The 11,077-nt window shown below is 50.9% G+C and overlaps 1 protein-coding gene across 1 annotated transcript; it reads right to left on the reverse strand.

The window, feature by feature from the left end:
• Positions 1-284: 284 nt before the first annotated feature.
• Positions 285-8,410, reverse strand: Optc (opticin). The gene is made up of 6 exons (XM_046462774.2): positions 8,159-8,410; positions 7,493-7,628; positions 5,791-5,949; positions 4,688-4,890; positions 1,434-1,529; positions 285-945 (listed from the first exon to the last, which is right to left on the reverse strand). Exons 1-6 carry the CDS (start codon positions 8,393-8,395, stop codon positions 775-777), a joined length of 1,002 nt encoding a protein of 333 aa, XP_046318730.1. The 5' UTR covers positions 8,396-8,410; the 3' UTR covers positions 285-774.
• Positions 8,411-11,077: the final 2,667 nt, after the last annotated feature.

Genomic DNA, 11,077 nt, shown 5'->3' on the forward strand with positions numbered 1-11,077 from the left:
CAACAAAACCCCCCCAATCGGTAGCATTTTAAAAATCTTTTACCATGGCCAACATCAAGTATCGAACATGATGTCACCAAACAAAGAACTGGGAAAAGATGCCCAGTAGTGCATCACTGTATGAAATCTTCACCACACCGATATCTCACACAAATAACTTCAGGAGTGTGATTAATAGTAAAACAATTGAGAAGCAGTGAGTTTTGAGTATTTACTACATTTATGTATTTTGATGTGATACGTTTAATTGTGAGGTTATATAATATAATTTTTCATAATGACTGTGTTTAATAACTGATTTGCAAAGTTCTGGAAAATTCAATCTTGCAAGCCTCGTCGTTAGTAAGAGTGGTTCCAGCACACGACTGCTTCTCCCCCTCTCTCTTCTTCCCCCTCCATCCTCTGCTTCATTTCTCTGAACTCCTCTGTCTCCTCCTCCTCTTTCATGGGTTTCCTGGCATTCGGTGTGGATGGGAGGGATGGGGAACAAGGAGAAGATCTCTGTGCAGACACTGCAGTTCCTGAGCCAGCAGCCATAAGGTGTTAAAGAAAGAGGAGGGAGAAATGCAAATTTGGCTACTGAAGGACACTGGTGTGTGTGTGTGTGTGTGTGTGCGCGCGCGCGGGTGGGGTGGGGAGTAAGGTGGTGATTTTTGCAACTGGAGCATGAGGCTCTCTAATGCTTGGGCTAAAGACCACTGTTTAGACAGGTGATTTTCTATGTGGCCTTGGGGGCCTCCAAGGGCTCCTACTTGGAAGAGAGGGAGGGACAGACTAGGTGAAGCGGCCTATGGGGAGCCGAGGCAGGCAGAAGTAGGCGCTGGGGAACAGGCTCAGGTTGATGGGGTTCCCGTCCAGCCGAATGTCTTCCAGTTTCCTGCGGGTGTGTCTGTGCTCCACAGGGTCACAGAAGGCGTCTGTCTGCATGGTCTCTATCATATTATTCTGGAAAGAACGGGCAGCAGCTGAGCACCCTCCCAGACGCTCTGGCCCCAGGCAGCACTGAAGGTGCCACCAGCCCTTCCCACCAGCCCTGCCCTTCCGGTGCACTTGGGGAAACCGAGGCACCAGAGCCCAGACCACACAACGAGGGGTGAGAAGAGAGTATCAAGCAGGGAGAGAGGTGGGAGAGATTAAGAGGGGTGAAGGATGGGAGGGAGAAGGAAGGAAGGAGGCAGTGATGGGAAGAGAAGAAGAGAAACAGGAGGTAGGAAAAGGAAGGAGGAAAAGCAGGTGGCTGAAGAGGTAGAGGAGAGGGAGTGTTCTCAAAGGAAGAGACAGAGAAAACCAGACTGGAGCCATGGACAGCCATCTAGACGAGACCGTGTCTCCCACACACCTCGGATGCCCAGGCCTTATGGGGCCCCCTGCCCTGTTATCTGCTGTCCACCCTCTGCACTGGCTGTGGCCCCCCTGTGGCTGAGGCTCCTCACCTGCAGGTGGAGTGAGCGCAGGCTCAGAGGCAAAGGCCAGGGGATGGAATCCAGTCGGTTGTCTGCCAGGTAGAGAAACTGCAGCTTCTCCAGTGCCTGCAGGGACACAAAGAGCATGGGAGGCTGGTGGGCAGTGAGGAGGTTCCTGAGGTGGCCAGGGTCAGGTGACCCCCTTCCATGCACTCAGGGTTTACTGCTGTGTGCCGCGCTCTGTAGTGGGCTCTTTGGTGGTGGGAGGGGGGAGCTAGGACCTTTAAGGAGTTGACGCACACTCCACTACCTCTACCTATCCAGGTGCTGCTGTTTTCGAGGTGCAAGCAGCTAGAGGCACGACAGGGGCTGTTAGTGACAGCTATGGGGAGCAGGGGATGAACAGGGATAAGGTAGAGGTGAGGAAGGACCAGGGGACATTTCAGCTCAGCCTCAACTTCTCTGCCATCAGAAGGGATTTTTTTCCCCCAGTGCAGATGTGTGGAACTTGCTCAGGAGATGTCAGAGAATGAAAATCCAAGGCACACCCAGACCAAGGGTGTGTGAGCTTGAGAGCACCTTCAGAATCAGGCAGGCGAGTCAGAGAAGGATTTGGGATGAGAGAAGCCTTTGGGGGCTCAGAGAACAAGGAAGAATAATAGCTAGTGTACATGGAGCAGCTACTATCTATGTCATCTGCCCGTGCTCTGTGTAAGTGCTGTTTTACTAAATCCTGCGGCCATTGGGGCACGCAGGTGTTATTACTCTCAATTTGCAGATGAGGAAACAAGATCAGAGAGGTGAGATGACTCACCCATGAGCCCAGGTCCCTCTGGTTCCAAAGCCCCTGCCTTCCCCTGGACGGAGGAAACAGCCCCGAAGGCAAAGAAGTCCTCCTAAGACGGAGACAGGCTGTTTCTCAGGGCTGGACTTGGATCATCAAGTCCAGGGGGGCTCTGTGATCACCAGACCCCAGCTCTTCACTTTGAGATGGGAAGACTGGGGCCTGAGGACACCCCAGGGGAGGGTTCTGGTTTCCACGGCAGTAGGGCTATTAGCACTGCACCCAGAAGGCTGAGGGTGGAAGGTGTTTGGGAGAGGGGAGAGAACAGGAAAGTGTATGCCTTCACCCGGTTTCAAAATGGTAGCTGCCTTATTTGATTTCTGCTCATCCTTCCTCCTCCTCTTCCCCCTCCTCTTCCTCCCTTCCTTTCTTCTCTTTCTCTTCCTCTTCCTCTTCCTCCTCCTCTTCTCCTTTCCCTTCCTCCCTCCCTCCCTTCCTTCCTTCCTTTCCTCCTCCTCCTCCTCCTCCTCCTCCTCCTCCTCCTCCTCCTCCTTCTTCTTCTTCCTCTTCTTCTTCTCCTTCTCCTTCTTTTGGTACTGAGGGTTGAACCCAAGCTTCTCTACCTCTGAGCTACCTCCCCAGCACTTTGTATTTTATATTTCAAGACAGGATCTAACTAAGTTACTTAGGATAGTCTCAAACTTGCGCTCCCCCTGTCTCATCCTCCCTAGTTGCTGGAATTACAGGTGAGCACTACTGTGCCTGGATATTTGATGCTTCTAAACAGTTTGCCAAAAGAGCCCACCATAGTCATGATTGCTGAACGACAGGGACATGTGTCTTCAGGTAATTCTGCCATTGTACGAACATCACAGAGCGTACTTACATGAACTAAAAAGGCTACAACATCACTAGGTGAGACAATCTTAGAATTTCACTATCATATATGTGGCCTGGTGTTGATGACTGTACTTAAGAGAGACAGACAGAGGCTGAAAGTGAGTCCAAATGAAGAAGACACGGCTGGCAAGTGAGTAATGGGCTTTTGAAGGCCATTACTAATGTCCAGCCAGTATGCATGCAGGGGTCAGCCTTGTCCACACTGTGCTTCACTTCTTCAGCGGAACTGCACCCTCTGTTCTTCCTAACCCTGTCCCGGGGGCATATGTTTTTAATTTGTTGTTTTTAGATACTAGAGTATATTTTGACATGTTATACATACATGGAATATAATTCCCATTTTTGTGGTTGTACATGGCATGGAGTTACACTGGTCATGCCTTCATATATGAGCACAGGACAGTTATATCTGATTCATTCTACTGTCTTTCCTATTCCTATGCGCCCCCCTTCCCTTCATTCCCTTTTGTCGGATCCAATGAACTTCTATTCTGCCCCTCCTCACCCTCCCTTGTTGGGGGTCAGTATCCACATATCAGAGAATATTAGGCCTTTGGTATTTTGGGGACTGGCTTATTTCACTTAGCATGATATTCTCCAGTTCCAACCATTTATCAGAAAATGCCATAATTTCATTCTTCTTTATGGCCGAGTAATTTTCCATTGTGTGTATATATCACATTTTGCTTATTCATTTATCTGTTGAAGGGCACCTAGGTTGGTTTCATAGCTTGGTTATTGTAAATTCAGCTGCTACAAACATTGATGTGGCTGCATCACTGTAGTATATTGATTTTAAGTCCTTTGGGTATATGCCAAGGAGTGGGATAACTGAGTCAAATGGTGGTTCCATTCCAAGTTTTCTAAGAAATCTCCATATTGCTTTCCAGAGAGGTTGCACCAGTTTACAGTTCCACCAGCAATGTATGAATATACCTTTTCCCCCACATCCTTAACAATATTTATTGTTAGTTGTATTCTTGATAATCGCAGGAGGGCATAGTCACATCTTACAACTTAGCCCTTCCCATCAAAACTAGACAGACAGCCAAGGACTCATTGGATTGACTCTCTTGAGAACTGGACAATAGAAAATCACTTGTTGATGGTTTTTTTGGGGAAAATGATACTTAGGATTTAGGGTTAGAGTTAGCACTTTTGCAAGCCAAAGCCAAAGGCATTTGGGGGTGGGGTCTGACATTTTGGGGAGCAGATCCTGGGAATGTGCTGAGGATGCAGGTGTGCAGAGAGGTGAATGGAGCCGAAGCAGAGAAAGAAGCCAAGACAGGAGACACACGCCCCTCAGAGGAGCAGGAAGACTGGTTTCTTAGCACTGATCTTGTTTTTTGGCCCCCCATTCCCAGTAACAGGCTCATGAGGCCTGATAGTACTGGGTGTCCCATTTGAGGAGGCTCTTGGAATGGCATGCTATGAAACTCCTTTTCCTTGAGTCAGAATCCATTTCTTCCAACCCAAAGTACAAACAGAAAAGGATGAAAAATAATCATGGATTTTTAGACCTCAGAACACCCTGGAGGGTGCAACGCGCATGATGTGGGTGGGGGCAGGTGGCGTGTGGTGGTCTGAGTCCCTGACTCACCCTGAAGGCCTCAGGCTGTATCCCCGAGCTCCGGAGCCTATTCAAGCGGACATCCAGGAACTCGATGCCACTGGGCAGCAGGGGCAAAGCCACCAACTGGTTCTCTGGGAGGATCAGATCCTGCAGGGCAGGCAGCAAGCGGAGGGCGTCATTGTCAATGGAGGAGATGAAGTTGCTGGTGAGGTCAATCCTTTTCAGTTTTGCTGAGGGACATTGGGAGAGAACAAAGAAAGATACTGGAACACATTATTTTTCCTTGCAGGGATGTGCCTGGGTATCCTGCTCCATCCCTCTCAAGATAAGGGAATTCTAACCAGCTTTCTCCCTGCAGTAGGTCCAAACCAGAAGAAATCACAGTCTAAAGGACCCCTTGGAAAAGCCCGCGGATTCCTCAATACCTTTCCCTGGATTCTGGGTTGCCCACCTTGGATCCCACTGGAAGAAACCTCTGAAAGGCAAGAGCCAACTAGCCCGGGAATCTCTGGACCCATCCCACCTGGTCCCTATCAGCATACTGAGCCCTCTGCACTTTTCACAATGGGCACCAAGGCTGGAAAGGCTGTGGGTGATTGGCAATGGAAGCTGGAGTGGAGCCCGGCTCTCCTATCAGGACATGAGGCCTAGAGCAGCCAACAGCATCATTTATAGGTGGAGGATGATCTGGTCCAGAGGCCAGCAGAGCTATAGGTGCTGAGACATATTGAAAATGTTGGCTTCATCCCACCTTCCCTGCCCAGATGTTTGTAGAAAAAAAAAATGAGAACAGAACACTTCTACCATTTAAACTCGTCAAGGAAAGGAATTAGAAGGACTTGGGGGATCTTTCCCTTTGACAGCTGGAGACAGAACTAAAAGGGAAAGACTAACACACAGGTGGGCTGGGGCTGAAGCTCAGTGGTAGAGCGCTTGCCTAGCATGTGTGAGGCACTGGGTTCCATCATTAGCACCACATAGAAATAAATAAAGGTCCATCAACTAAAAAATATTTTTAAAAAAGACTAACACAGGTGGGGGAGAACAGTGTCTGGTCACTGTTCATGTGGCCAGATGCAAAGGAAAGGACCCTGGTGGCCCCTCTCCCCTTTTCTCAGGGCATTACATACTCAGCCCTTCGAAGTCTCTGGTCCTGATGCGGCTGATGCGGTTGAAGCGGGCGTACAGATAGGTGGTCATCCGGGGAAGAGGAGGAATGTTCTCTAGGTCAATGTCATCACAGTACACAGAAGATCCGAGGCACACACAGACCAGGCAGGTGGGCAGGCCTGGCCCAGGTGGAAGACAGAACAAAGGGAGACTCCTGATCAGACTCCCTTCAGCCTCTGAAGCCCATGGCTCTTGACCCAGGGAGTATCTGAGCCATGTGTCCTCTTGATGGCCTGTGGGTTGCTGTCTAGAACCAATTGGCCGATGCACCCAGATGGTACTGACAGCTCTCAGCCTGTCCCTCAGCCCTCAACCTAAGAGAATCAATCAGCTTCACCCTTAGTTCCTACTCAGTACTTTCATAAAAGACCCTGGTCCTTTGTAGGTTTTCCTGGGTCTATGTGAGCATTTCTTGGATATCTGGTGGCCTTTTTCCCCATAGGTCTCCTCTCTGGTCTCAATAGGAACAGTAAAGATGAAACAAAGCCAGAATTCAGTGGAATAGTCGGGGGTTGGTTGCTGGGTCTGCCAGCTGCCTTTGGGAAGAGCAGCTGGACATGTTCTCTGAGGCTCTGAGAAGCACAGTAAGGCCCAGACGGACTGGCCAATGCCCGTGCCACATCCATCTCCCCTTCTTATGGCAGCAGCACCCCGATTTTCTACTGGGAAACAGCCCTCCCCTAGCCCCAGTCCATGGCCCCACCTCTGTATCCAGCACTCATGAGGCTAAGGCAGTCCATCCAACTCAGACCACCTTTAAAAAGTTGGGAAGACTGTATTGGCTCAGGCCCTGGAACTGTACGGGAGGTTCTGTCAGTTGTTCTCGCAGGACAGAAATTCCTGTGAGGCCATTATTAGCCCGACTCAAGGAAGCACTACGGTAGCAATAACAGCCCCAAGATGAAGTAGCAGTTCCCTGCCAGCAGTGACCAGCGGGACTGGTAAAGCAGGGGGCCCCAGGACCCTTCTTATCCCAAGACCTTGAATGGCAGGTCCAGCTAAGGCTCTTTACAGTCTCTTAAGGGTTTAATAGCTTCTATGGCTCTGCAAGGTCACGGATCCTGACCAAAGGTCTTGGCTGATGCTCCAGTCCCCCAGGAGCACCCACGCAGATACCCTGAGAATAGGGATGCCAAGGTCAAGCAGGCCCAGAATGAGCTGCTTCCTTCCGATGCCCCAGTTTCTGGTCCCCAGCAGCGTTCTGAGCGCTCTCCATTGGCCACACCAGCAGCCCTGGCTCCAGAAAGGCTTTGGGAAGGAACGGGGAGGGGCTGGGGCTGCTAAGGAGGTGAATGTGAGGCTGAAAGCAGTGACTGCTTCATTTGCCCCCATGCCAGTGACAGCCACAAAGTTATTTATTCTTCTCTACAGGCTTTTAATTGTCTCTAATCTAATTACCACTCACCTTGCTCCCTGAGTGATGCTGTTAATTAGGGTAGGGTGGCTCTGTTGGGGCACAGGGAAAGCTTGCAGTTGCTTTGTTTAGGAAAGCCAACCCCGCCCCCCCATGGCTATCTCCCCTCCTCTACCTGCTGTTAGGTGCCAGCCTTGACATTCTGTTTCTACTCCTGACCACACTCCACTTGGGTACCACCTGGCGCTGGGTCATGGCTGCCGGACCTTGGACCTACAGATATGATAACCATTTGACTGTGTACTTACCATGGCTGGCTGGGGAGCCCAGTGGGCCTGGCAGAGTAGGCTTGGTCATCGTGGGGTTTGACAAGGGTGTCCTTGGAGTCATCTTGCTCTGGGTGGGACTGATCCTGGTTGGAGGAGCCAGACTGGTTACCTTAACCTGGAGACACAGCACACAGCATATAGTAGGCTGGATTTTGCCCACAAAGGACCTAACTTTGGGCTTTAGAAACCTCAGTGACCCATCTCAAACTTGCAAAGAGTCACTGTGAAAGAGGACGGAGGAAGAGCATAAAGAGTGAGCCTGGAAGGGACCTTAAAGAGTATCAGATCCACGTGTTCATTAGATAGATGAGGAAACTGAGGCCCAGATTGGGGAGGGACTCGGATCAGGGAGCCAGTCGGTGCTAAGGCAGAACTAGCACCTGGGTCCCCAATTCCCTAAGCAGGTGCTCCTCCATGCTGACCTGGCTCACAGCACCCACAGCAGAGGCTTCAAACTGGAGGACAGTCTAGGAAAAGAGATGCAGGTGATATTTCCTTTTCAGGGAGAATATGAAGACTTTGCTGACCCTCACCTCAATGAGGCACACTGTCATACCTGACAGCCTGGGAGCCTGCATCATGGGGCAGGTGGAGAGGGGCCAGGGGCCTGGCCTTGCAGGGTATGGTCAGTTGCGTGTCCCTCACCTCAGCCAGCTGGTCCCCGTAGTCGGCCAGCTCCTCATAGCTGCTCAGGTCAATGACCTCACTGTAGTCATCCGGGCTCACCATGTAGCTCCCCACATGCAGCTCTGAGTAAGGATCGCCTTTCCCACAGTGGCTCTGCTCCTCCCTCCTCCTCCGTTCCTTCTCTGGGAGAGAAGCCGGCCCTGCCTCCCGCAGCACCAAGGCCAGCAGGCTCAGGAACAACGTGGAGAGCCTCATGAGGGGCCTGGGGGTGGGAATGGGGTGAGAACTGGGTGGAATCACTGCAGCATCCATCCTGCGGGGTGCGCATGAGGAAGAGCGGCTGTCTGAGACTCGTGGGAATGGCTTGAAAACGTCCTCCCCTTCCCACCATTCATCATGCAAGCTTACTCAGCACCTTCACTCCACACTCAAGCTCCCTAAAGGCTGGGCTATGACTGGGGGCACCCCCAGCACCTCTTCCACACACCCACACTGGTGTTATCTCATACAGCACATGCAGACACCCACATAATCCTGATTCCTCATCACAGACACACTCACCAAAGCCCTTTATCCATGCACCTCCCAGCGCTCCCGGCATGCATTTGTGCATCTGTGTAGATATTCTCCCTTAACCGCACACTCAAAATATAACAGTTAGACACTAAATTAGATTCAGAGAAACCCCCAACCTCAAGGAGTCTTTTGTAGTATGTGTGTGTGTGTGTGTGTGTGTGTGTTAGAGATCACTCAATCATGCACTCACTCAACAAACATGTATGGGGTCCTTGTTAAGTTCCTGGCACTAGACTTGCCTCTGGCAGGGGCAGAATGAACATGGTGTGGCCCTTCTCAGGAGCACCTCATCTGTTTGGAGACATGGACTTACAATTTGACATGCAATGTAAAGAATGTTAGTTCATAAAATAGATTGAGAGAGGCAACTTTTTACAAACCTATTTCTAGAAATCAGAGAGTTCTTTGTGTGTTGTAAGAAAGTAGACACATCCAGAAAATTCCTTAGATATCTGTACATCTGTGTATGTGTGAGCACACTGGTGACCATGCCCATGTGCGATGGTCACGTGAGTGTGAATGTTCATTTATTTAGCTCACCCATGTTGTTCAGATGGGCAGAGAGATGTGTGTGGAATGGCCGTGGATGCATCCATGGAGAGTGGATACACAGACACAGCAGGTGTGTGACTGATCACACGGCCCTCCCCAAAGTCCCTGCACACATTTCTAGTAGACCCTCCTCCTCAATTTCAGCTGAGCAAAGGGCTAAGCCCCTAGCAGTAGCAAAGGGGCACATTTCACCTCATTTCCTATTCCTTACTCCAAATCAAACTATGTGAATTTTAAATAAACTCCTGAGGCAGAGTTCACTACCCAACCAGAAGCCTCCTCCAACTTCTGCAGCCAGAGGCCTAGACTCCCTCCGTCCTCCCTGGCCCAGCCCCAGCTCTTTCCCCTCACCTGTGGCCCTGAGGCCTCCAACCTTGAACCTTACCCTTTAGATGCCCTTTGATTCCAAATGGAGCCCTACAGCATACAGACAGAGGGACTCTGATGGAAAGGGTGGCTGCCGTGGGGCAGACGCTGGGCAGGAGACAAGCAGGCAGGCAGGCGTGGGTCCAGTCAGACTTCTCATTCTTTGTGATGTCCTGCTGTTTCCCCTCCTCTTTCCTCAGGGGGTCCCCAATTCCATTCCTTTGCTTGATGAAGGAAATTCTTCCTCTCTCTCTCCCTCCACCAGCCTTGCCACCCACCCCCTCTCTTTCTCTTAACTGTCTGCTCCCTCTCTTTCTGGCCACCCTCCTGATAAGGCCAGGTCTTTGAGGGGCAGGCGGTGCCCACCCTAAAAGGAAGGGGCCTCAGCCTCAGATTCTGAACTTTCTGAGAGGGCTGGGTTGAGGGTATGTGGAGGGCTGGAACTTGCCTTCCCAGTTTTTTTTTTTTTTTTCCTCTCCAGCCAAAGAGTGATGAGGATTGGCTTCATAGATGGAATCCAAAGATAAAAAGAGGCTGAGCCAAAGAGTGCCAACCAGCCCCCACACCCACAGTCCCTGAAAGGAACCATATTGAACAAAATTACCAGCGGGAGGGTCTGGGCCTGCGGGATGCAAAGAGATGGTGAAGAGCGGGTGGGGAAGGATTCGAAAGCCAACTGAAAGTTCACAGATGATGATCAGGAGGAGGATGCAGAAAATTCTTTAAAACTTCTAGGAAGAAAGGACACGGAACCAGAAGCCTCCTCCAACAACTCCATGGAAGGGAGTTGGGCTTGGACACCAGAAAGGACTTCCTGATCATAAACACTGAAGACACCATGAGGAGCCTTTGGGGCTGGCTGGGAAGTACATCCTCCCCTCAAAGATGTACTTATCAAGAGAAACTCTTCTTTACTTGGTGCCTCAGACAGGCGGTGAGTGGGCGTGGCTAAATGTTTCTCTGATTCTGCCAGCCTGCAGCCGGCACCTCTGCCAGGCTCTTCCATGATGTTCCCTGCTCCCTGTTCCCTCCCACTGGCTAATCCTTTATTCTAGCCGCAAGGCCACCTGAGTCTAATCCCTGTATTGAACAGATGAGGAAGCCAAGGCTCAGAGAAGGGCGGTGACTTGCCCAAGATCACTCAGAGCCACACCCAGCACCTAGATTCCCTGAGTCTCACACCAGAGTTTGCCTTGGTTTGTAGGATTTCATCTTTTCGACCTCATCCCAGGGAGCCCTGAGACCATGTGTCTTCGGGCGCTCAGAATAGATGGTCTTGGCAAACTCATCTCTGCCCTGGTCTAACAGGTAAAGGGGCAGACCTAATAGCCGGTGTGGGAGGGGGCCTTCCCTCAACCCAAGAAAGCTGGGCACCTGAGAAATGTACGTTCCTGTGCCTCTGGCACTTTCCCACCCTGGAGCTACACCATCCAGGCCTCTCCT

Source organism: Marmota monax, unplaced genomic scaffold, assembly GCF_021218885.2.
Source record: "Marmota monax isolate L192 unplaced genomic scaffold, Marmota_monax_Labrador192_F-V1.1 WCK01_AAM20220418_F8-fsc00099, whole genome shotgun sequence".
Lineage (NCBI taxonomy): Eukaryota > Metazoa > Chordata > Mammalia > Rodentia > Sciuridae > Marmota > Marmota monax.

Excerpts from the sequence above, each read along its gene's own strand:
- Optc (XM_046462774.2), bottom strand. The coding sequence starts at position 8,395 with ATGAGGCTCTCCACGTTGTTCCTGAGCCTGCTGGCCTTGGTGCTGCGG. Across the intron at positions 7,629-8,158 it reads ACGGGGACCAGCTGGCTGAG|GTTAAGGTAACCAGTCTGGC; the intron begins GTGAGGGACACG and ends CTGTGTCTCCAG. Across the intron at positions 946-1,433 it reads TGCGCTCACTCCACCTGCAG|AATAATATGATAGAGACCAT; the intron begins GTGAGGAGCCTC and ends CGTTCTTTCCAG.